The following is a 26,976-nucleotide window of genomic DNA, read 5'->3' as shown; positions in this document are numbered from 1 at the left end:
AATCGTCTTACGATATGACAAAAATCATGGATAATCCATAGAAAAGCCGCACCTGACTAAAAGCCGCAGGGTTCAAAGCTTGTGCAAAAAGTAGCGGCTTATAGCCCGACAATTACGGTAAATTGTTTTTCACCTGGATGAGAGGCTCTCCACAAATCAATCAAACCCAGTTCTGTAAGCATGTTGGACCCTAATGGCATTCGAACTTTTCTTTTGCCGGTGGTTGGATGCATCCAGTTTTGGTTGGAGTTGAACATTAAGGTCGCCACCAAAAATAAGAACTCCTCGTGTTTTCAAGACCACTAAATCGAATAACTTCTCATAAAAAGATTTGGAGCTTCCTGGCGGGGCATATACATTGAATAATGTTACTTCCTCCTCTTCTAATTTACCCTTTTCCAAAATGAACCTCCCTTCTTTGTCCTTTACCTCTAAATAGAATTCAAAGTTAACAGCATTGGGGATCAGTATGGCTACTCCTCTTTTGTGGCCTGATTTATGAGACAAGTAATAGGTAGTTTGGAAACCAAATTTTTTAATTTTTCATGTTCTAAAGAAGATAGATGTGTCTCCTGCCAAAAGATTACCTGCAGCTTCTCACGTTTCATTTTAGCTATTATTTTACTCCTTTTAATCGGATTATGTAGCCCTTTTACATTTAGCGTCATTATTTTATTTTCCTGATGATGCATATAACTTTTTCAGTCTGTGTACCTTTGTGCAACATCACCCATGCTAACCAGAAAATGAACAAGAACAATGAACAAGTAAACCGAAAAAACAAAACCAAAGACCTCCAAATCCGAAGTTCAGGTGAAACCTCAAGTTGAGAGGAAATCCTCGTGCCAGTCGAGGGCCTCTCATCAGTGTCAGGGAAAATACCCAGCACCAGTATCCTTCTTTGAAGCCAGGGTTACCCAACCGGTATAAAGTTCCTTCTTTAACAAGCTCAGGGAGTAATTGCAAAAAGACTCTTCACAGAATACATGGAGAGCAGAGGAACACATGTCATTTGAGAAGTAAAAAGCCTAAGTGTATTCCTTCTCAGGTAAAAATAAAAGTAAAATAATCACTTTAGGCAGGCTCATAATTGGAGTGCTTGATGAACTGGTTGAAATAGTAACAATAAAATATTTAATTCTTAAATATAGAATTCAGCTTATACAATCCTGAGCAAAACAGTTTTCAAATTCTTGGTAGATTTACTAAGGAGTAATATGAAGTCCTCCTCTCTGCATGAGAGCAGGATGCCTCACTTTAAAGCTCCAGTGGAGACGTAATGACCCTCTTGATTTCAGTCACAAGAGTCGGATGCTCCCCGGTGGGGCCCGATGGAAGCTCCGTAGCTTCTCTCTTATCCGCCGCTGGTCCACTCCCTGTCTGCGGCGATCTGCGCCGGCCCTCTCCCACATTGCTAGTCTCTGCTGTTTTGGCGCCGTGGAGCCTGGTTCCTTGATATCATCCAGGCAGAATCCTCCGGCCCTGTCTGCTCCAGGAGAAACTAAACAGGATGCAGGTGGACCCCATCATCTGGGATGACCAGGAAGAGGAGTACAGGAGCCTGGTGAGGAACTTTGTCACATGGAGTCACACAAACCACCTGCAACTCAACACTTCAAAGACCAAGGAACTGGTTGTGGATTTCGGGAGGTCCAGACCAGGTCCACTTAGGGCTGCTCAATTAATCGAATTTTAATCACGATTACGATCTGGGCTTTCAACGATCATTAAAAATGACTGAGCCGATTATTAGCCCCTCCCTCATGCTTTACTCTCGCGCTGCTCCGTGTGGCAAATCAAGCGCACTGCTCTGCATTTCGAACACGCGTCACAACAATTAAGAGGACCCGAGGGAAGCTCGGAAAGCTAAGCAGAAGTTATTTGGAGAGGAGTGGACTGCCGTTGGTTGAAAAGAGAGGTAAAAAAAAAAAAAAACTTCAGTGGTGTGGAAACATTATGGGTTCGCGGAGTCAGACGTGGATCAAGTAGACACAGTGTGTAAACTTTGCTATGGTGTCGTAGCTGCACCACAGAGCAACACTGCAAAGTTTACATTTTTCATTTCAGAATCATCAGAATCAGAATCAGAATACTTTATTGATCCCTGGGGGAAATTATTTTTTGTTACAGTGCTCCATTTTAAACCAACATTAAGACAAGACAGACAATACGCTAACTAATAGTACAATATTTATTTATTTATTTATTTTATTGCAAACATTTGCACTGTTATCAGTATTTGCACACTATTTTATATTATTTTTTAAAGTAATTATTCAATACATTGTTATTGTTAACCCTTTAAAGCCGGTCAGAGCAGCACGCTCCGTTTTGCGTAACTATTTTTAAATCCCTGTAGAACCTGAACCGCTAAGCTAGCACAATAAATTTTTTTCCATATGAAACCAGAGGAGTTGTACTTACATCTTATGCCATCAGCTTATCCTAGGTCACGGTTTCCTTCCACATATAGCTTTGCAAAAATTGCATAAAAAGCGCTTGCAGGAACAAAAACATAATATTCCAGAAACACGCTTTGCCGATCCAATCAGCTGTTCTTAACACTTCCCACATTGAAAAAGACGTCAACGCGAACTATCGCAAGTGACGTCATTTTCGCGGAAAATGTAGTTTTTTACTTGTAGGCCTTAGAACTCGAATTGCACTGCTGAAAATAGTTTATTTTGATGCACATGCACATTCTTTGCAAATTTGCATCATAGGATTGTTTTTTTGTTTTTCCTGCAGTATATAAAAATTGCTGTATCTCCAAAAATAAAACTATGAAGACACTCAAAATAAATTTCCTGTTGTTGTAAACTATTTTTTGCAACTTTTTTGTATTTAAAGTTTTGAGGGATAAGCCTCTTAAATTTCTCCAAGTAGAAATATATGTAAAAAAAACAAAAACGATTTTCAATTTTTTTGTAGTTTATTGCACTTTTTTGCAATTAATGTAGTTACTATGGACTTAATACATACACATTTTTAAAATATGGGCTATAACAGTTGTATTGATGTATAGCAACTTGAAATGCTCCCACAAATGGCACTACAGCATGTAAAAAAATAATATAAGCTCTGGCGGACTTGGTTCTATGGTAGATCTTAAAGGGTTAAATAAATATCGTCAAATAATCGTGATCTCAATTTCAGTGAAAATAATCGTGATTATCATTTTTGCCATAATCGAGCAGCCCTAGGTCCACTGCCAGTTCAGATAGAGGGAGAGGAGGTGGAGGTGGTCAACACATACAAGTACCTCGGGCTGTGGGTGGACAACAAACTGGACTGGTCATGCAACACGCAGCACCTGTATAAAAAAGGCCAAAGCCAACTGTACTTCCTCAGGAGGCCGAGGTCTTTCAACATCTGCAGGAAGCTCCTGAGGATGTTTTACCAGTCAGTGGTTGCTGGAGTACTTTTCTATGCTGTGGTGTGCTGGGGGAGCAGCACAGCAAAGAAGGACTCATGCAGGCTGGAGAGACTGATCAGGAAGGCTGGCTCTGTGGTCGGCATGAAGCTGGACACTCTGGTGACAGTGGCAGAGAAGAGGACCTTAAAGAAACTGATGGACATTAATCAAATCAAATCAAATCAAATCACTTTTATTGTCACATCACATGTGCAGGCACACTGGCACAGCACATGCGAGTGAAATTCTTGTGTGCGAGCCCCACAAGCAACAGAGATGTGCAAACACAACAACACAAACGAGCAAAATACAAGAATGGCCAACCTGAAACTAATAAATATATGTACAATATATAATAGTGTATGCATTTCTGGATGTGTATACTAAATATTTTCCTACGTGTGTGTGTGTGTGTGTGTGTGTGTGTGTGTGTATACACATTTTTACAAATTAAATAGTAAAAAAGAAAATTAAAATAAATAATAATAATAATAATAATAAAATATATAAAATATACAGAGTTGAATATGTGCAAAACAAGTGGCATTTATATACAGTGTGGAGTGCATAATGTTGAAGTTCCAGTAGTGAAGCTGAGGTGTCTATGACGTGTTCAGCAGTCTGATGGCCTGGTGGAAGAAGCTGTCTCTCAGTCTGCTGGTACGGGACCGGATGCTGCAGAACCTCCTTCCTGATGGAAGCAGTCTGAACAGTTTATGGCTGGGGTGACTGGAGTCCTTGATGATCCTCCCCGCTTTCCTCAGGCAGCGCTTCCTGTAGATGTCTTGGAGGGAGGGAAGCTCACCTCCAATTATCCGTTCAGAGCACCGCACTACTCGCTGGAGAGCTTTGCGGTTGTAGGCGGTGCTGTTGCCGTACCAGGTGGTGATGCATCCAGTGAGGATGCTCTCAATGGCACAGTGATAGAAGGTCCTGAGGATGCGGGGGCTCATGCCGAATCTTTTCAGTCTCCTGAGAAAGAAGAGGCGCTGCTGCGCCTTCTTCACTGTTTTGTTTGTGTGTACTGACCACGTAAGATCCTCAGCCAGATGTACACCAAGGAACCGGAAGCTGCTCACTCTCTCCACAGCAGCGCCGTTGATGGTGATGGGGGTGTGTACTTCTCTGCACCTCTGGAAGTCCACTATCAACTCCTTTGTCTTTGCGACGTTGAGGGTGAGATGGTTGTCTTGACACCAGTGGGTCAGGGCGCTGACCTCCTCCCTGTAAGCCGTCTCATCACCGTTGGTGATAAGACCCACCACTGTAGTGTCGTCCGCAAACTTCACAATGATGTTGGAGCTGTTAGTGGCTGTGCAGTCGTAGGTGTAGAGTGAGTACAGGAGAGGGCTCAGTACACACCCCTGTGGAGCACCAGTGTTCAGTGTGATGGGGGATGAGGTGATGCTGCCCAGTCTGACCACCTGGCGTCTGTCAGACAGGAAGCTAAGGATCCAGCTGCAGAGGGAGCTGCTCAGTCCTAGATCCTGCAGTTTCCTGTCCAGCTTCGAGGGAACGATGGTATTGAATGCTGAGCTGTAATCTACAAACAGCATTCTCACATACGTGTCTCTCTTCTCCAGGTGTGACAGGGCAGTGTGTAGTGTCAGGGCTATGGCATCATCAGTGGACCTGTTGTGGCGGTATGCAAACTGTAGAGGGTCCAGTGAGTCGGGTAGTGCAGAGCAGATGAAGTCCCTGACCAGCTTCTCGAAGCATTTGCTAACGATGGGGGTCAGGGCTACAGGTCGCCAGTCGTTCAATGAGGAGATGGTGGAGGATTTGGGTACAGGGACGATGGTGGCCATTTTGAAGCAGGCTGGGACTACAGACAGAGAGAGGGAAAGGTTGAAGATGTGTGTGAACACTCCAGCCAGCTGAGCCGCGCATGACCTGAGGACGCGGCCGGGAATCCCGTCCGGACCAGTAGCTTTGCGTGCGTTCGCCTTCCTGAAGCACTTCCGCACATCCTCCTCAGACACAGTGTGCGCACTGACGTCATCCGCGGTGCGCACACTGTCCGGTCTCATGGTGTTCGCTGTGTCGAATCTAGCGTAGAATACGTTTAGATCCTCACACAGAGAGGCCGTGGTCTGCGGTGTGCTGGTTTTCCCTCTAAAGTCTGTGATCGTGTTTAGTCCCTGCCACATACTCCGAGGGTTGTCAAACTGTTGCTCCACCCTGTCCCTGTACTCACGTTTGGCTGCTTTGATCGTCTTCCGGAGTTGGTAATGTGCGTGTTTGTAGTCCGATGTGTTCGCGGAGGCAAAGGCGGTGTTCCGTGCCACGCGAACATCTCCGTTAATCCAGGGTTTTTGATTTGGGAAGGATTTGACATTATGAACAATGCCGGGCATCCTCTGCACACGGTCGTAAACAATCAGAGGAGCCTATTCAGCGACAGGCTGCTTCTCCCAAAGTCAAAAACCAACAGACTTAAAAACTCCTTTGTCCCACACGCCATCAGACTGTTTAACTCCTCACTGGAGGGGAGAGGGAGGGGAGACAGGGGGACAAGGGAGGGCGGGAACAACTGAGCTGTAGGTGCTTCTCTACACTGTGCAATATTTGCAATATTTGTTTTTTGTTTTTGTTTTGTCTTTTTTCTTATATTTGACTGTCCAATAATCACTGTGCAATATACTCACTCAAATGAGCAATCCTATTTATCCATATTGTATATTCTGTATCTATATATGTGTATATGTGTATATATGGTGTATTTATACTTATATCCTTACTCTCATTCCCCTTAATGTATCTGTAACATGCAACTTCTTTCGGTGCTTTGCTACTGGAAACTGAATTTCCCGGAGGAACCCACCCGAGGGACTAATAAAGTTTCATCTAATCTAATCTAATCTAATCTAATCTAATAATCCACATTTCACTGTTTTACTCTTTGGTTCAGATGTGGATACTGTATTGTTCTTTCTTTGTGATTTTTTTTTTTTCATGTTCAATCAAATGGTGGGTTTAATAAATTTGTCCATATTTCTAGAAATGAGAGCTGCTCCATCCAAAGTGGGATGGATGCCGTCTCTCCTAACAAGAGCAGGTTTCATCCAGAAGGTTTGCCAATTATCTATGAAGCCCACATCCAGGTGTCATTACTGCCGCCGTGAATCATAATTTTACTGAATTTACGTTTACCCTTAGCCAGCAGTTTTAAATTTTCCTCAATGTTGCCTGCTCTGGCCCCTGGAAGACAATTGTCTATGGTTGCTGGTGTCTCTAGCTTCACATGTCTGAGAACAGAATCGGCAATTACAAGAGTTTGACCCCAGTGGGTGGAACAGGAAGTGACACTCTACTGCAGAGAGCGAACCCCAAGTGACAGTGCCACCAAGAGCTTCCAGTCAGCCCTGGACTGATTGAAGAATAGTAACTATTGTGAGAATCACTTAAATACATCAGAGCTTATGTGTGCTATCTTAGATTAAATAAAAGTGCATTATTACATTTGGCAATACTATATAAAACATACTGATGCATGCTCATCATCCAGGTAAGCCAATCCCTAAAATTTGATTCTGTTCATCTGGACATAGTTTTTATTTTTCCTGAATTTTCACAGAGACAATAACAGGAGTCCTGATGGTGGGGGTCAGCAGCTGCCTATGTGTGCTTTGTGTCAGGATGTCCTGAAACATCCCGTTTCTACTAGCTGTGGACACACAGAAGATGACTCCTGTCCCCATAATGGAGAAAGATCGAGCAATGGACTGCAGTCAACTGGACAGAGGAGCTGTATACATAGTAAGATTGAACATCTGTCTACTAATAGATTTTTCAAACATTGAAGTTTTCTTCCTTTTTGGTCTTAAATATTATCATGTCTTTCAGCAGATGTTGATCTGCAGGAGGCTTTAGATAAACATAAGATCAGTCTGAGGAGGAGATGTGAATGTGTGACTGAAGGAAGTGATGAAACAGAAAGTAGAACCCTCCTCAACAGGATCTACACTGAGCTCTACATCACAGAGGGACAGACTGAAGAGGTTCATACCCAACATGAGGTGAGGCAGCTGGAGACAGCTTCCAAGATGGACGCCCTCCATGACGCTCCAATCAGGTGCCAGGACATCTTTAAAGCCTTACCTGACCAACAGAGACCCATCAGAGTGGTTCTGACCAACGGCGTGGCTGGTGTTGGAAAAACCTTTGCAGTGCAGAAGTTCACTCTGGACTGGGCAGAGGGCTTGGAGAACCAACATGTCAGTGTGGTGGTTCTGCTTTCATTCAGGGAGCTGAACCTGATCAGAGATGAGCAGTACAGTCTTCTGGAGCTGCTCCATGTTTTCCATCCAACATTACAGAAGGTCACAGCAGAGAAGCTGGCTGTCTCTCAGCTTTTGTTCATCTTTGACGGCCTGGATGAAAGCAGACTTTCATTGGATTTCACCAACAGGAAGCTGCTGTCTGATGTCACACAGAAGTCATCAGTCAGCCAGCTGCTGACAAACCTCATCCAGGGGAATCTGCTTCCCTCGGCTCTCGTCTGGATAACGTCCCGACCTGCAGCAGCCAATCAGATCCCTCCTACATGTGTTGACAGGCTAACAGAAGTACGAGGCTTCACTGACGCCCAGAAGGAGGAGTACTTCAGGAGGAGATTCAGTGATGAAGAGCTGTCCAGCAGAATCATCTCCCACATGAAGACATCCAGGAGCCTCCACATCATGTGTAGAATCCCAGTCTTCTGCTGGATCACTGCTACAGTTCTGGAGCACATGTTGACTACAGAGCAGAGAGGAGAGCTGCCCAAGACCCTGACTGACATGTACTCACACTTCCTGCTGGTTCAGAAAAAGAGGAAGAAGAACAAGTACCCCGAGGGACATGAGACGAGTCCACAGGAGCTGACGGAGGCTGACAGGGAAGTTCTTCTGAAGCTGGGGAGGCTGGCGTTTGAACATCTGGAGAAAGGAAACATCATGTTCTACCAAGAAGACCTGGAGCAGTGTGGTCTGGATGTGACAGAGGCCTCGGTGTACTCAGGAGTTTGTACAGAGATCTTCAAAAGAGAGTGTGTGATCTTCCAGAAACCAGTCTACTGCTTTGTTCATCTGAGCATTCAGGAGTTTCTGGCTGCTGTCTACATGTTCCACTGTTTCACTAACAGGAAGACGGAGGTGCTGGAGGACTTCCTGGAAGATGAAATGAATGAAGAGGAGGAAGATGATGATGAGGATTATGATGAAGACTTGTATTACACATCTGTAGCTGACTTTTTGCACATGGGCCTAAACAAATCTCTTCAGAGTAAAAATGGCCACCTGGACCTGTTTGTCCGCTTCCTGTATGGCCTATGTCTGGAGTCCAACCAAATAATATTATGTGGTCTGCTGGGTCAGACAGAGAACAGTCCAGAAGTTATTGAGAGAATCATTAACAACTTGAAGGAGATGAAAGCTAAGTTTATTTCTCCTGACAGAATCATCAACATCTTCCACTGTCTGATGGAGATGAATGACCTCTCAGTACATCAGGAAATCTTGGATTTCCTAAAGTCAGAGAACAGATCAGAGAAGAAACTCTCTGAGATCCACTGCTCAGCTCTGGCCTACATGCTACAGATGACAGAGGAGGTTCTGGATGAGTTTGACCTGGATGAATACAACACATCATGGGAGGGTAGACTAAGGCTTATTCCGGCTGTGAGAAACTGCAGGAAGGCTCGGTGAGTCCAGATGTTAATATCATCCTAAAAACTGTAAAGATGCCATCAGCTGTCTGATATATACTCTAAGGTCTAGAAGTATGTGAATGGTGACACAACTTTATAGTTTGTTCTCTTCACACTAAATTTATTTAAAATGAAAATAGTGTGATAATTTCAGATTCTGAGCTTTAATTTGAAGTTTCAACAAAAACGTTGAAAAGGTTTTTTTTGGTCATTTTCATACAAAATCTTCTTTTCTTAATGGTAAATAAGGAATTTTGTTAAAGCTCTTTGGAATAATTGAAATCTGAACCTGTGGAGTATAGAATGGATTTCCTCCTGCCTTTGGTTTGCTCTTCAGCCGTGACATGCAGCTGCATAGGCTTCACATAAACGGGTTTTATATTCCTCCTGGGTCTGTTGAGTTTACACAATATTTTAGATCACTGTCTATGTGTCTTGTGAAGCTTTGGTACATGTTAGTGACTGGGAGAGTAATATTTTCCTGTACATCTGACAGTAGGGCTGGGCCATATTGTACCGTTCACGGTAATACCGATACAATGTTAGGCAACGATAAGAAAATGAAATATCGCGATAGAATATGGGTAAAACACGCCTTTGTTTTCATACGCACATGGCCGATTGAGTGAAACGGATGAACCAGAATTGGTTTGTAAAAATGGTGAAACTTCAGTGATGTGGAAGTGATTTGGTGTTTGTCCATCAGATACCCACCAAAGCACATTTTTCTTTGTAGAACACGCAAGCGGGCCGTCGTTATTGCCGTATTTGTCGGACTAAGGTGCTCGTAAATCTGGGAGTGATCTGGGTCCTAAACTCCTTTCCCTTCAGGTTCCAAAGTCAAACGAACACTGCAGCATCACTGAGAGTTAAAATCAGAATCAGAATCAGAATCAGAATACTTTATTCATCCCGAGGGAAATTAGGGGTTACAGCAGGCAGCACGCTAATGGCGCATGCGCACTCACAAAGGAACCTTCTGACCAACTTTACACAAACATCACATTGGGGAGACATGTCAGAAAGGTAGGCTGATAGGAAAAAACAACGAAAATACACTACATGAGGTAAGAGGAGGAGAAAAAAAAACTCCACTCAGACTGAGCTCCTGGTGGGAGAACAGTTTGATAACAGAAAAAACACCTCAGCACAAAAGCACATGACTATCAATACACCATAGAAACACGAGACAAGCAACAGGGGCGGGTAAAGGGTAAGAGAGAGCCGGCGTAGACAGCGCATCTGGTCCTGCAGCATCTGCGCTGGTCCAGTTGACTGCTATCTTCCCCGGTAGGGCACAAGCATCGAAGGCGTTGGAAAGGGAGGGGGATGAGTGAGTGCTTGTCAGTGTAAGTGTGTGTGTGTGTGTGTCCAGAGTTCAGCGGAGACAGTGTCCTTCGCACTATCAGGCTAAGTAAACAGTCTGCCAGCCAACCCAGGTGGCCTTCATGGGACGGGAAGAATAGTCATCACACAGTCGTTATCAGGGAGTTGTTTTGGTGGGCTCCAGCCTTGGGCCTGCAGCTGGCGCCGTGGTGTCCGAATGTTGAATATTGTTGATTTCTGTTTTGTGAGCAGCTCGAATTTTAGCACTCTGAGACTGGTCCCTCAACTTCGCGTTGGAGAGCCGCGAGCCTCCCCATGATGGTATCAAACTTCAGTTCCAAGGTGTTGTCAGTCTTTTGATTCTGAGACTTCACAACTGCAGTGATCCGTTCCGCGATGTTTTCCAACTGTCGCTCAAGGGTGTCATTTTGAGCAGGCCTCTCTCTGATGTTTCCCCTCATACGCTCAATGGTGTTGTTTTGAGCCTTCACAGCAGCAGTAAGCGTCTCCAAGGTGTTGACCATATTACGTTCGTTGTGAGAGGTCGCACCTCGTCCCGGCGCTTCGAATCCAGCGGGCAGCCATGTGGGGGTTTGAACAGCCGGTTCCGCTCTCTTATTTCTCTGATAAAGCAGGGCTAGGCCAACGCCGATCAGCATGAACCCTGTTATCATGGTTCCGAATAGGTAGATATCTTCAGCGTCCTCGATCGACAGTCCCGCCAGGCACACGGTCCTCCAGTTCTGCCACCCGTCCATCGTGTAACCGGTAGGGAAAGTCCCTCCAGGGCACTCAGGCTCTCCCGAGCCCCGACTTCTCGTTGAGAAAAGGGTGTCAATAGCACTCAGAGACCAGTTGATCAAATCCATAATTGTCTTTTAGGTTTAGAGAACGACAGTGAGAGACTGTTCCAGGGAAAGTAATGCACGCAAGACAAGACGAGGACATAGAGGCAAGCAGGGAAGATAAGGGTGAGGAGGAGAGGAGAAGTGCGACCGCCTTCGCTGAGAGCTGAGAGAGCTAAAAACTGTCTAAATTCTTTCGTCTTTAATAAAACGATCAGCATTGCTGCTTTACCAGGTGTAACTATGAAGTTTGACATCCAGGTAGAGCTGGGCGATATGAGATTTTTTCATATCACGATATGTTTTTTTCATTTCAGTCGATAACGATATCTATCACGATATAAGCCAAATAACTATATTTGTAAGATTTAAATGTGCCGTTGCTCACAAGTAAAATGTGAAATAATCAGCAGCTTGTTTTGATTTAAATATTTATTTCTCATAATAAGTTCAACAGGGTAGATGTACTTAAGGAACATGAGACTTTTTCAGATAAATAAAGGCAAATATTGCAAACTACACAAAAGGCAGCTGCTAAAGCGTTTAAGTTTCAAAATAGAACAAACGAAACAGACTAAATTGTCAAATCCACTTAGAAACAAAATATTAATTCTAAAAATAAATCTTAGTTTGTTTTACAGAAGAACAGACAAAACTGACTAACTTTTGTCAATATCAAATAAACTGAGAACTAAAAGGAAATTCTCAATCTCTCCTTGTTGTATAGCTTATCTTTTCAAACAGTTTTAACAGTTACTTTAGTCTGACAAAAGCCGAATGACGAATCAGCGCTTCCAGTCAGAGACTGAGGCTACGTCCACACGTACACGGGTATTTTTGAAAACTGAGATTTTCCGTTTTCGTTTTAAAAAATAATCCCGTCCACACATAAAGGCAGAAATGAAGGAAAACGCTGCTATGAACATGCCAAAGCAGCAGGTGGCGCTAGATTCCTAACCGTGCAGAAATGTTGGCCAATCAGAAGTCTAGAAGCCTCGGTGGGAAAAAGTAAACAAAGCTGGGGCATAGAAGCAGAACCGAGTCGTATGTGTGGAGGGACAGTAACTGTGTATATATGTAAGCATTTAAAACACTGCAGAGAGTAGAATTAACAGTAACAGTATTGTAGAAATTCATTTCACCGAAACAATAACGTGGCGCACAGTGTGACGCATGCACCAGTTTATTGTATTTCCAGACTTGTTTTCGGCACAATTTACAGTGCACGCTACTCTATTTTTTGTCAGACTTGAAATAGCCAAAATACCTTCACACTACGGAGCTTCTATGGCTCTTCCGTTCGACAATCTCTCCGGCATTGGAACCATCATCTGTTTTCTCTTAAGGTCACGCTCGGTTGATTTTTCTAGTCGGCACACTCATTTCCTCCATTACGCGCTGGCTCCATTACCCGCTGGCTGCTTCCCAAACAAACACACGTGCGGCTTGGCACTTGTGCTGTACGTAACAAGTCACGCGACGTGACGCTGCGGCTGTGATTGGTTCGGCTCTGCGCTACTTAATTTGGATTGGCTGACCTTTTTTTTTTTTAAGAGGACAAGCGCGGCGAGGTCTATCGCGATAGCTTAATTTCTCTATCGAGTAAAAGTTATATCGCGATACATATCGTTATCGTTCTATCGCCCAGCTCTACATCCAGGCATCCATGAAAAAAGAATTTATTACATTTAACGAAGTTAGAAGTTAGCAGGAAGCTAGCGGAAGTTAGCTCGCTAGTTTCGCTAGTTACCTAAGCATGATAAAGCATGTTCTGACTGAGAGATTTCTGAAAAAATTCAAACGTACTGCTCTGCTATCACTTCCAACATACATGAAGACAGGAAACTAAACAGCAGTGACGTTTGTAGGGTTACTGAAGTTGGGCTAGCTGGTATATAATGATGTGCTACGTGATCGCTAGCGACACAGCTATGTTAGCATAACATAAACAGTGAAGCTGGAGGAATCAACGCTAACACTTTTCCCCTCGATAAAAGTTAACGTGAGGGTTCCTGGTGGTTAGGGACAAATGCAATTGCACGGCAGGATGCTGTAAACGGACCAAACTTCAGTCAGGAGAACAACTGAGATAATCCATCCACATTACGAAGTTAGCCATTAATATACTGCAACATGGGAATAGAGCAGCTGTGATAGAATACAGCATTAATGAATCAATAGTACAGAAGTGGAGGAAGCAAGAAGAATGAGTTCAATAAAGTTTGATTTATCTGACTGCTTTGTTTCGCTTAATGTGTCTTATAATCCCGTGCACCCTATGGTCCGAAAAATACATATTTGACCTTTTTTATTTGGCACACTGCAGTTTAATGTAGCAAAGCACCTCTTTTTAACTTCAGTGGACATTATATATGGTTATGCTCAGGATATGTCAGCCCATTTCTACTGGAAATGCCTTTTGGTTAAACTTTCAGCAAGGAATATGCATTTTCACTGTTAAATTTTTATATAGCTTTAATGCACATAAAAAAAACAGCTGCTTGTTTAAGTGAAAATAAATGGATGGGGTTTTTTTTGCGCTAGTAAAGTTGTGGAGTTGTATTTTGTCTCGCATCAATTATATTGTCAGTTATATCATTATCGCAAATTGTCAAATATATATCGTGATAAATATTTTTGGCCATATCGCCCTGCTCTATCTGACAGTTCTGTTGTGGTGTCATTTTTGACATTTAGAGGTGTCCGCTCCATCTTTTGTTCTTCCATCCATTATCTTGGAGGTTGATCTGACTTTCATGTGTTCAAAGAATGTTGTTTTAGAATTGATCAGCCTTTCCATTAATTTGTTTTTGTAAATTACTTGTTATGTTTTTTGTTTTTGTCTTGAGGCTAACGAGTAGTTGAATGTTGTGCTTTGCTCTGTGAAGTTTTCTTTAGTAGTGTTGTTTACAGTCCGAATGGGCCAGGGGAAGAAGCTGTTTGTGAGTCTGGAAGCGCTGACCAAAGGCCAGTGGGTCAAACAGGTGATGGGCGGGATGTAAGGGGACATATGTGATGGCCCTGGTTTTCCTGAGACAGGACGATCTGGCGATGGGTTCCAGTCTAACTATATCCCTGAAGGAGTTTCTCAGTGTTGTTCTCTAAAATCTAAATAATTATGGATTTGATCAACTGGTCCCGTAACAGAATTGACACTCTCCTGGGCTTGGGAGAGTCCGATTGTCCTGCAGACACGTTTGCTGCCGGATACTCAATGGTCGGTTGCGTCGTGTGTCTGGTGACACTTTCGATGGAGGACATCTACCAATGCGGAACCACAATAACAGATTTCTGGCTGACTGGAGCTGGCTCGGACCTGGCTTATTGAAGAACAAGAAGCGGCTACAGCTGTTCAAAATCCCATAAGGCTGGCCAACATGATAGACGATTGGCAGGGCTGTGAGTACTCAGACTGTGTTTTGAATGCAATATGGATAAGATCTTGGAGAAGAACAATGGGAATTGAGAGAATTGGGGACCAGTGATGGACATTAGACCAACTGTAAAAAATTGGATGCAGTTGTTCGCACTAAACCCAAACATTCACCATCTTCGCTCATGCAACTATCCCAGTGGCGCCAGCTGAAGGCTTGCCATGGTCGAAGCTGACTAGAACAACAAAATTCTCCATGATAACAGGATTGTTGTCAGAACTCTTTGTACCTCCTTCAAGGCCACCTGGGTCCACTGGAGACTGTTGACCTTCGCTTAACCGGGCGTGGTGACACTTTCTCTCAGCTGAGCATGGGATACACGCACACGCACAAAACATGTACACTGATACTGATACACCCTCACTATCACCCCCACTCCCCCGAATCTAACGCCTCCTCCCATGCTTTGGTTCCCTCCCGGGGCAGATGGCGGGTCAACTGGACCAGTGCAGACATGCTGCAGGACCGGATGCACTGTCTACACTGGCTGTCTCTTACCCTTACCCACCCCTGTTGCCCGTCTTGTGTTTCTATGGTGTATTGACAGTTAGGTGCTTTTTGTGCTGGGGTGTTTTTTTTCTGTTCTCTTTTTTTTTTTTTTTTTTTTGTGTCCCGTTTGGATCTTTAGCCATCAGAATTGTTGTCTTAAGGCCAAGAAAGATGCCAAGCGGATTTATTTTACCAAGTGGATCATCATGGCCTTGCCATATTGGTCCATTTGATTGACCTTTATTATAATTATGAATTTATTTTATTTTCAGTTGCTACAAACGGGACAGACATGACTGTGGGATAGGACAGGGGGAAAGAATGAAAGAAAGAGAGGGAGAGAAAGAAAACCAAAGGGGAGAAGAGACGGTGAGAAGGGGGGGAAGAAAGAAAAAACAAAACAAACAAACAAACAAACAAACAAACAAAGAAAACAAAACACCTGGGTCACCTGTATGGAGAAAAAAAACAGAAGAGAAAGCAAACAACAAAGAGCAACATACTAAAAAAAAAAATGGCAGCATCACAATAAACTAGCTAGCAGTAGATATCAGTAGATACTAAATAATAAACGATATTGTGCAGCACGCAAGATAGACAGCGCACAATGTGCTTTGAGGCAGCAGCCAAGAAAGCTGTAGTCCGCGTCTGTGAATACCCGTTGGTACACCTGTGTGCATACCTGTGTGGATCAGCATGCTTGCATTCCAAAGGTTTCTCCATGTAACGATCTGCTAGGGAGTGTGGGGAGCCACAGCCCCGTCCTCCAGGGTATGAAGCAGGTATGGAGGAGATCAAAACTCCAGACATCCAGAGGCCCCCAGAACACAAGAGACCAAGGAAGACCAACAGAGGGGCAGCCGCGCCACTGTCCCAGTAAGAGCTGAGGAGAGTCCCAGATGAGGGGTCACTCAGCAGCCGCGGAGCAGAAGCCAGGGGGAGTTGCAGTGACGCACCCGTGAGCTCCGCCGGCAGCCAGCTGTGCCTGAGTGACCGAGCCCCAGGCCGAGAGGCCGGGGGCACCCCACCTCCGAAGTGGCCCGAGCGAGCCCCAGGCTCCAGGCCCCGATAAGCGGCCGCCAAGGAGTGAGCCGGTGTGTACCCGGACGCCCACCCCCAGACACAAAGAACCACCAACGCACCGTTTCTGTTCTCAAACTGTTCTCCCATTAGGAGCTCAGTCTTAGTGGAGTTTTTTTTTTCTTCTCTTCTGACCTCATGTTATGTATTTTTGTTGTTTTTTTCCTATTAGCCTACCTCTCTGACATGTCTTCCCAATGTGATGTTTGAGTAAAGCTTGGTCAGAAGGTTCCTTTGTAAGTGTGCATGCGCCATTAGCGAGCTGCCTGCTGTAACCTTTAAAATCCTTTGGGATAAATAAAGTATTCCTTTTCTGATTCTGATTAAGAAAAATAATTAAATAAAGCAGTGGGGGTCGCACTCTTGACTAGAGCATATGTATCCAGTAAGGGTCCCCAGGCTAGGCCCCTCTAATTCCCATGCCTATCTCGGATATGTGTGAGATATATATAACTGAAGCCAGGCTTGGATATTGTCTGGGTTAACAAGTTACATGTCAGGTGTCCTGGTGTCCTGGCTACTGGAACAAGTAAGCATAAAGGGGTCAAGGAATGAGAATAGGAAGATATAACATGAAGAGTATGTGGGACCCATGGAATCTTTAACACCTGGCAAGGGGGAGCCAGGATGTCAAGTAAGCGGGGCGATGTCATTATCCCCACCCTCTGAGATTGGGTACCAAGTCCCAAGAACATTTGGGCATTGAAGGTGTTGAGTGTGAGAGCAGGATTATAACTAAGCTGGAAACCTGGGCCCTCCATGGCTGATTACCAAGACTGTAGGAAGTGTCCTTTGAAGGTCTACTAAAAAATCCTACAGCGACCATCACCAAAACCAACCAATTAATCTACACCACGGCAGCAGTGATCACTGAGATGCTTGGCTACAAGATCAACAGCCACAACGAGCGGTACCCTCCATGGAGTAAGAGACTAGAGGCCAAGATAAAGGCAACACAAAGGGAAGTTAGCCAACTACTAGTGCTGCAGAAAGGTGTGATGAAGACAGGGATGCCTAAGAAGTATAGCAAGCTTCCCATACCTGAGGCCTTAGTCTTTACTTGGTCTTTGAAGTCTTTGCTTGGCAAGTTCTGAGTTCAAAATGGGATACATCCCCAAAGGTGGTTGAGAATGACGACCAGAGATCCTGTGGCTAACCAGCTGGACATGGTGTCTGTCTGTGTGAATAGTTAGATTGCTTTATTTTCACTGAAAGGGACAGCATATAATACTTATTGTATTTTTAGCATATGACAGTAAAAAGATTCTCTCAGCCTCATGTGTCCCAAGACAAATCCTTCACAATGTCTGCTTTCCTTTGACTGATTTTTAACAAACTTCGTTATTTCATAACTTATTTACTCTTCTTTGTTTTTCATCACGATTTCATAGTTGCTGTGCATGCTATTAATTGCACATAAATGCACTGAAATTTCGTTCTAACCTGCAGTAACCGGTGTATGCACTAAATGATAATAAGTTGGCTATTCTATTCTATTCTATTCTATTCTATTCTATTGTAGTATAAGTCCCTTACCAGCCTTATACCAGCCCTTACCAGCCTTAAGGGCCTCAATTACCTTTATGATGTTCCATCCATTCATTCTCTTCCACTTATCCTTTATAATGTGTATTTTTTATTATTAATGTACTAACAAACATGACCGTGAGAGGCCACAGTGGGTAGGTAGGTGTCCGTTGACATCCACTCACTTTGGTCTTCCATGAGATAAATATGACTCAACAGCTATGAGTGCTCCACAGTGCACTTTTTTAACTTTCCATTTACAGTGATTGCCATTTTTGTTTTCTGTCCTTAGTATTTAGGATAAATCCCTGACTTCCATTGTTTCTTTAATCTCAGACTTTCTGAATGTTGGCTGTCAGAGACTCACTACAAAGTTGTGGCCTCTGCCCTGAAGTCTGACCCCTCCCACCTGACGGAGCTTGACCTGACAGGAAGTAAACTGCAGGATTCAAGACTGAAGCAGCTGTCTACTGGACTGGAGAGTCCAAACTGTCGACTTAAAACACTGGTGTTAGTTTAATTTTTGCCTTTTGAACCTCATAAATCACAACTTTTAGTCACAAATAACTTTTTAGTGGTGATTTGGGGCTGTGTGGAAACCTGTGTTTACGACTTTCAAGTTTAAAACATAGTGTATCCAGAAAGTATTCACAGTGCTTCACTTGCACATTTTGTCATCTTACATTCCAAAAGTGATTAAATTCATTTTTTCACCTCAAAATTCTATATACTTTGTTGAAGCACCTTTGGCAGCAATTACAGCCTCAGGCCCTCTTGGGTATAATGTTACAAGCTTGGTGTAGCAGATTTCAAATGGTTGACTGCGTTGTGACGACAGACACAGACTGGCTGGAAACTGGATTTATTTCTAAAAGACAAAGTGCAGCAGCAAAATCAGTGTCACTCAGCAACAGCAGGCCTCTCCTCATCCCAGTGTGGAGTCCATGCAGCTCTGCTTACAATATATAAAAGAAAATACAATCTATCAAAACAACGGTGTGGATTCTCCCAACAGCCACTTTAAAATCAAATGTTATAGTGGGGTAAAACAGAGACAAATATGAAGCCACTAATAATAACTTGTAATATTTAAATCCCCACTAAGATGGATCAATTACACAATACATATTCAAACAACTTTAACTTTTCTCAACATGGCTGAAAATACTATTCAGTGTGCAGCCTCAGGTCATGAACTCATTATACACATAAAACAAAACCTATACATTTACTATACAAGACAAAGTGCAGCAGCAAAATCAGTGTCACACAGCAACAGCAGGCCTCTCCTCATCCCTGTTTAGCACAAGTAAGGACCACATAAACGGATGGTGTAACAGATAAAATGAAGTTCCAATTACTATTTGTCTCGTTCAAAGCAATCAAAAACACTTTGGGAGCTTTTAGCCATAAGAACTAATACTTAGCAAAGAAAAATACAACAAATTTAAATGTACAATTTAGTACAGGGAGGGGAGCTACAGAAAGTGTGCCTCACCAGTGTGGAGTCCATGCAGCTCTGGCTGGGAAACCCCACACATGCAACATGTTTACAAGTGGCATCACACTGATTAATGCCCCACTTCAACAGTGACACATGGAACCTTAGTTTTACAAAAATTTAATTTACACAATAAAAAATAAATAAACTGTATACAGTTTATTTATTTTTTATTGTGTAAATTAAATAAAATAAAATAAATAAACTGTATACAGGGCAGCACGGTGGCACGGTGGTTAGCACTGTTGCCGCACAGCAAGAAGGTCCTGAGTTCAATTCCACCATCAGGCCGGGGTCTTTCTGTGTGGAGTTTGCATGTTCTCCCCGTGTTTGCGTGGGTTCTCTCCGGGTACTCCGGCTTCCTCCCACCGTCCAAAGACATGCAGCTTGTGGGGATAGGTTAATTGATTATAATCCAGCAGCAATGTAGCCATTGCTGCAGAAAAACCACAGAAATGTCGAAAACATGATGTTTCCACAACCGGCACGTTGTTGTTGCTGTCATTGCTGCTGCTGCTCGTCTCCTCCCACACTCTACTTCTGAGTCTTGGCGTGCTGCTTAAACAGGGAAGGCATGATTGAACAATGGTTACTAGCTCTTGACCTCCCTTGATCATCCTTGCTCAGTACACTTACTCAAAGGATATCCTCGGTGTCACAGGGAAGCTGAGAGCTGCTACCTGGGCCCACTCCCACCGGCAAGGGCAACAGCCGCAGCAACCACTGTGTGGGTGGCTGCCAGGTGATGTTGCCACCACCAGCACATTGTTGCTGTCATTGCTGCTGCTGGTTCTCTCCTCCAACTCTCCACTCATTTGAGTCCCGACGTACTGCTTAAATAGGGCAGGCATGATTAAACCAAGGTTACCAGCTGTCTACCATCCTCTCCTGGCAATTCCCCCAAAACCGACTGCACTGCTGGAAAAAGTAAAGCCCTGTGAATATTTTCTGGATGCACTTCAAATTACTTTTAATAGTTTCTAGTTTTGGTTTGAAAGTACATTACTTTTTGTGCTGTGAGTAGTATTCTTCTTGAAATTGTGCAGGCAAATATACAAAAAAAGTCCTCAATTTATTTGTTGTACATTTGTTACAATATATAGATCAACTTCTATTACTGATCAGTGAAGCATATTTGAGTAATTTTACATGATAATAATGTTAACCTTTTCTGCTTGGTATTATTCTGTAACAACAGACTTGCTAACTGTGGACTAACAGAGATCAGTTGTGATTCTCTGGTCTCAGCGCTGAAGTCTAACCCCTCCCACCTGAGAGAACTGGACCTGAGCAGAAACAACCTGCATGATGTAGGAGTGGCAGGACTTTCTGCTGGATTACAGAGTCCTGACTGGAGACTAGAGACTTTGAGGTCTGAAACAATATTTAGATATTTTTTTTAATGATATGCATGAAATAATTTTATTTGATTTCTAAAATGGTAACTAAGAGGTACTGTATACCCAAAACCAAAAGCCTGGAATTTGATGCACATGCTGGCAAAAGTTTGTGTCTTTTTGGAAGACTCTATCATATGAATGTATTAGTTGACAATAGCTGGCTGGCTTTAAAATGTAAAGTATTATTCACAGTTTCTTCAAATTGCCCAAAAGCATCAAACAAGAAGAAAGGCGGAAAAAAGCAAGATTTAACCTTAACATAAATAAATAAACAAACAAATAATAATAAACACATGCAATTCAATTCAATGCACTTTTATTTACACAGCACCAAATCAAAACAAGAGTTTTATATTGTAAGCTAGAAGCTACAATAATACATGCAGAGGGGAAAAAACCCCAACGATCATATAACCCCCTAAACAAACACGTTGGTGACAGTATAAACGAAAAAGTCCCTTTCAACAGCAAAAGAATCATCTTCTGCAACTGGTTGGGGAAAGGGAAGAAAGACTTTACAGACATGCTGTGGAAGAGAGACAGAAATTTATAAAAACTAATTATTCAATGCCGATAGGTCTATTAACACATATTGGGAGAGAGAAGGGTGAGTCCAGAAGAAACACCCAGTGCAGCATGGAAATCCTCCAACAGCCTACACCTATTGCAGCATAACTAATGGAGGATTCAGGGTCACCTGATCCAGCTCTAACTATATGCTTTAGCAAAAGGAAAACAAAGGAAATTTTGAAGCCTAATCTTAAAAGTAGAGATAGTGTCTGTCTCCTGAATCCAAACTGGAAGCTGGTTCCACAGAAGAGGGGCCTGAAAACTGAAGGCTGAAAACTGAAGGCTCTGCCTCCCATTCTACTTTTAAATACTCTATGAACAACAAGTAAGCCTGCAGTGTGAGAGCGGAGTGCTCTAATAGGTTGATATGGTAATATAAGGTCATTAAGATAAAATAAGGGGCCTGTTAAGAAAGCAGTCCTAAATATTTGTTTAGTATGTGCGTTGAAGGACATATCCTGGTCAAAAATGAATCCAAGGTTCCTCATAGCATTACTGGAGGCACAGGTAATGCCATCCAGAGTAAGACTCTAGTTAGATACCATATTTCTAAGATTTTCAGTTTTGGTATCTTTTCATGTGTGAATTGGATGCGTTGTTATCGATATCTGGTGAGATTTCATGTCAAAAGAACCTTTTTGAAAAATATTTACTTAGAAAAATTTGTTGTTGTGTTTTTGATATTTTTTCCTTTTTTTTCTTTTATAAACTCAGACTAAGGTCCTGCAGTTTGTCAGAGATCAGCTGTGTTCATTTAGGTTCAGCTCTGAAGTACAATTTGTGCTATCTGAAAGAGTTGGACCTGAGTCAAAACGAGCTACAGGAATCAGGAGTGGAGCAGCTTTCAGCTGGACTAGAAAGTCCAAAATGTAGACTGGAAACCTTGAGGTCTGTGTTTGACAGTGTCACATATCTATAATCTCATCCAAAGTAATCTAGGTTTACTATAAAGGTCTCCTTTATAGTAACCTTTATTCAATAATTCTAAATGTAAAGAATTAATAATAATTCTTCAAATTGTTCTGCAGTGACTTGTCTATTCTCAGACTCACCAGACAATTAAAAAAGTCAGGACTACTGCCAGTAACATTACATGACGAGCAAAATTTTGTGACTGAATTGTAAATAAATGTACTGTAATTTCAGACTTACTCACTGTGAACTACCAGGAAGCTGCTGTACATTTCTGGGCTCAGTTCTGAAGTCAGTCTCTTCCTGTCTGACAGAGCTAGACTTGAGCCACAACAAATTGCATGACTCAGGAGTAAAACTTCTGTCTGCTGGGCTGGAGAATCGAAATTGTAGCCTGACGACTTTAAGGTAAAAAATCAAATTTCTCCTTTTGCAGAGTCTGAAACCCAGGAATAATTATTTTGCATATATATATACATATATATACATACATACACACACACATATACACACACACACACACTCACACACACACACACACACACACACACACACACACACACACATATATATATATATATATATATCACTTACTGCTGCGCAATCCATTACAATGGTCCCTCATTTATCCCGGGAGTTACATTCTAAAAATAGCCTGCAAAGTAGTCAGCTTTATTTCTTACAATTATTATAGATGCTGTAATGCTGTAAAATCCCTACACATTTCTCAGACAGGCATGACCATTTTCACACTTTTCTCTCTTGTTTAAACATTCTCAAAGTTCAAACCTTCGTAGAAGAATAGGTCCAGTATTATAGAATTAAACAAAAGCTCAATCCCTGTTTTCATTTCCAGAACATGGGAAGAGTGTAGCTGAGAGAGAATTCAATATTAATGAATCAATGGTAGGGAAGTAGAGGAAGCAAGAAGAATGAATTGAGTAAAGTTTGACTTCTCTGACTGTTTTTGTTTCGTCTTATACTCCAGTGTGCCTTATAGTCTGAAAAATACGGTAACTTCTACCTTCCCTTAACATTTCCAGAAGTCCTACTTTTTGTTCGATGGTTATCATCTTCCTCTGCCTTTTGGGTGCTACCACAGGTGCCTTTGATGGTGCAAAATGTTTCGTCGACATTGTTGTGTTTGTTGGAGAGAAAACCTACAAATATATAGTACGGTACTTCAGTAGCGATCAAAGATTTATGTAACTTTGACAAGCATAACGCATTCTGTATTGTACAGGAGACGCGGAATGAGATTGATTGACAGTGATCTATAGCCTATCACGTCGCAGAACACAATGCGCTGTTTAAAAAAAAAAAGTATGCAAAAATGCACAAAAAATCCGCGAAAGAGTGAGGGCATGAAAGGTGAACTGCGCTTTATTGTATTTTTTTTTTTTATATTTCCATAGGCTGAAGGACTGTCTGATTATGGAAAATGGCTGTGCTTCTTTGGCTTCAGCTCTAAAGTCGAATCCCACCTATCTGAGAGAGCTAGACCTGAGTCACAACAAACTACAAGATTCAGGAGTAAAGCTTCTGTCGATTGGATTGTCGACTCAAAACTTTAGACTTAAGACTCTAAGGTATAATATCTATTTTCCCTATGTGGAGACTATAAAAAACAGCAGTCACTGTTAAATAAAAATCTTTCCTTCTACAGGATAAAGGACTGTCAGATTACAGATAAAGGCTGCGATTATCTGTCCTTAGCTCTTAACTCGACCCAATGTCCCCTAAGAGTGCTTGACCTGAGTTTGAACAAGTTAAAGAAAACTGATGAAGAACTGAAGCTGATGTTTTGGTCTCTGAAGGCACTTCATTAAAGACTCTGGTCAGGTCAGTAAAGTAATAGACTTGCCTATTTTGGACAGATTTCAAAACTAGCCACCAACAGAAAGTCGTTTGTCAAATGTTTATTTTGAATAATTTCTGAGTTGACCCAAAAGTAATTTGTTGTTTTGATCCATGCAGGTTTACATGAACCTGGAGTATGGAGGAGGAGACATCCTTCATTAAGCTGCCTATCACCACCCTGAGTTCATATTCAAACATCCTAGAATTACTTATTATTTTATTTTGTCTTCCTTCCCTTAGATAGTCATTTGATGTCTTTATTTAAATTTATATAAAGGCTTTCATTTGATTCAGTGAACTACAGTCGTAAGGTCTATAAGAAGATGTGAATGCACCATTATGGGAAATCCCTACCGTGACCAACTACACCCTACACCTTGTTGGCAGGGATCACTACTATGCTTGGCTACAAGATAAAAAGCAGTACTTTTAATGGAGAATGAAACTAGAGGCCAAGATCAATGTAGCATGGAGGGCAGTTAGCCAACTATCAGAGCTGCACAAAGATGTGATGTAAAAAGGAATGCTAGGTACAGCAAGCTGCCAATACCTGAGGCCTTAGAAACTGCCAAGCAAAGACTCATTCACTTGAAATGGTAAACCAGAGAGATAGAAGCCATTATAACAAACAAGATGTTCTCCACTGAACCATCCAAGGTGTACTCTCAGTGTCAGATGAACAATATGAGAAAAGCCCCACCAAGGCTGGAGACAGAACAATACTGGAAGACCTAATGGGAGAAGGATGCAACCTGTGGCTAGCAGAGCTGGGAGAAGATTACAGCAAGGTCCCTGAACAGAATCCAGTAACATCACAGTTGTAGACATCCAACACAGAGTAGCTGCTAATGGTTAAACGCAACCATAAAAGCTAATCGAACAGTGGGCAGTCCTGATCCCCAAGGGTCCTCAGAAGGGATCTGTCCAATCCAACTACCAGCCAATAACCTGCCTCAGATTTTCAGTACCACATGGAAGCTCCTGTCGGGCATCATAGTGGCTAAGATGAACAGGCATATGGCTCAATAAAGGCAGAGATAGAAATTAGCAGAAACACCAGAGTGGAAAACTCAACACCATGCAGATCGATAGTGGAATGCGTAGAACTATACAACATCAACAGGACCCTAAGAGCTTTCATCAGGAATTCAGTGGTAATGTTGTTAACAACAATGCAGAACAACTTCAAGCCGATTACACAGGTCACCATCAAGTGCATGATTTACCAAGGCAATTTAAATGTTATCTGGAAATTACTAGACAAGAGAGGGTTTTCAAGAAAAATTCTTAAATGTTCATTTTCTATGCCATATGTTAAAACAAGATCTGGAATGTGTCATTTTTAGCATCTACATGGATGTTAAAAGTATTCGGCCACCTTGAACTTTTCCACATTTTGTCACATTACAGCCACAAAGATGAATCAATTTTATTGGAATTCAATGTGAAAGACCAATACAAAGTGGTGTACAGGTGAGAAGTGGAATGAAAATCATACATGATTCCAAACATTTTTTATAAATAAATAACTACAAAGTGGGGTGTGCGTAATTATTCAGCCCCCTGAGTCAATACTTTGTAGAACGACCTTTAGGTCCAACATTTAGAAAAAAGGAATTGAATTCATTTACTACTTCAGTCTTGTCTTCGACAACTTGATTATTCTTAATAAAATAATTAGGCCGATCTAAGGGTGTGTTCTTGTTACCCAATACCTCCTTAAAAATATTCCAAATGCCCTTAATATTATTCTTGTTTTCCTGAAAAAGTTTATTATAGTAGTCTTTCTTGGCTTTCCTCAATATTAATACCAACTTATTTTTATAAACTTTATATTTCATTTCCGCATTCTTAGTTCTCTGTGTTATATAATTCCTATATAAATTATTTTTCTTTTTACATGCATTTGCAAGACCCTTAGTTATCCAAGGTTTCATATTCTTATTCTTTTTCTTATACTTAAATGATACCAATGGACAATGTTTATCATACAAGGCCAAATATGTATTTAAAAATGCACCCAGGTGTCATCCACATGCCTGAACCAATGGCTTGGTGTTGTTTCAGGGTAGGATAACAAAGCCCTCTTTCCCACTTCTTCCATGTACAAATTGGCCACAATGGGTGAAACTAGGGAGCCCATGGCACACCCATGTTTCTGCCTGTAGTACTGACCCTTGTATGTGAAGTAGGTGGAATGAAGACACAGTTCCAAAAGCAAACACACCTGGTCGATGCTGAGAGTGGTCCTGTTGCTCTCATGAGAATTTGCATAATTCTGATGAAGGAACTGACCTCCCAGCCCATTGTTCCTTCACTGGGCTGGTTTCAGTCATTATGCAAATGTACTGTTTATAAGATTGGTTAAGCTTGCAGTCAGCTGAGACTGAAGAGGTCACTTGGATGAGTGACAAAATGTTTCTCCCACTGAAAACGCTACATCCAGATAAGCAGAATCAACCTTTGGAGATTTACTTACCTGGATGCTTGAGGATGAATTGTCAGTGGGTACTGTGTGGGTGAGGAAAGGAGGACCCAAACGCTGGACTCACAGGTAGGTGAAGGCTGGTGTTTATTATCACGAGCAGCTGAACCGAACATAGGATGACTGGCTGAACTGAAATGACTGGCTGAACCGAACACAAGTACAGAGTAGACCACATTAACATCAACATCAATTCAATTCAATTCAATTTTATTTATATAGCGCCAAATCACAACATAAGTTGCCTCAAGGCGCTTCATAGATACAGAGAAAAACCCAACAATCATATGACCCCCTATGAGCAGTGTTGGGAAGGTTACTTTTAAAATGTATTCCATTACAGAATACAGAATACATGCCCCAAAATGTATTCTGTAACCTATTCCGTTACGTTACTCAATGACAGTAACGTATTCTGAATACTTTGGATTACTTAATATATT

At 42.2% G+C, this 26,976-nt stretch overlaps 1 protein-coding gene across 4 annotated transcripts in view; it reads left to right on the top strand.

Annotated features, from left to right (window-relative positions):
- Positions 1-25,741, top strand: part of LOC308386169 (protein NLRC3-like) — a 33,042-nt gene extending 7,301 nt beyond the window's left edge. Inside the window, exons 1-10 of one of the 4 annotated variants that reach the window (XM_080865517.1) lie at positions 5,969-6,808; positions 6,993-7,174; positions 7,262-9,098; positions 18,142-18,315; positions 20,505-20,678; positions 21,991-22,164; positions 22,423-22,596; positions 23,604-23,777; positions 23,855-24,030; positions 24,166-25,741. In XM_080865517.1, the coding sequence (XP_080721643.1) occupies positions 7,036-7,174; positions 7,262-9,098; positions 18,142-18,315; positions 20,505-20,678; positions 21,991-22,164; positions 22,423-22,596; positions 23,604-23,777; positions 23,855-24,017 (3,009 nt within the window). In that variant the 5' untranslated portion in view covers positions 5,969-6,808; positions 6,993-7,035 and the 3' untranslated portion in view covers positions 24,018-24,030; positions 24,166-25,741. Of the gene's footprint in view, positions 1-5,968; positions 6,809-6,992; positions 7,175-7,261; positions 9,099-18,141; positions 18,316-20,504; positions 20,679-21,990; positions 22,165-22,422; positions 22,597-23,603; positions 23,778-23,854; positions 24,031-24,165 lie in introns of those variants that run through there. The other 3 variants (XM_080865516.1, XM_080865515.1, XR_013969742.1) reach the window with 3 other exon arrangements.
- The last annotated feature ends 1,235 nt before the right edge of the window (positions 25,742-26,976 follow it).

Source organism: Rhamphochromis sp. 'chilingali', assembly GCF_963969265.1.
Source record: "Rhamphochromis sp. 'chilingali' genome assembly, chromosome: 18".
Classification (NCBI taxonomy): Eukaryota; Metazoa; Chordata; class Actinopteri; order Cichliformes; family Cichlidae; genus Rhamphochromis; species Rhamphochromis sp. 'chilingali'.
This window is presented reverse-complemented; position numbering and strand designations above follow the sequence as displayed.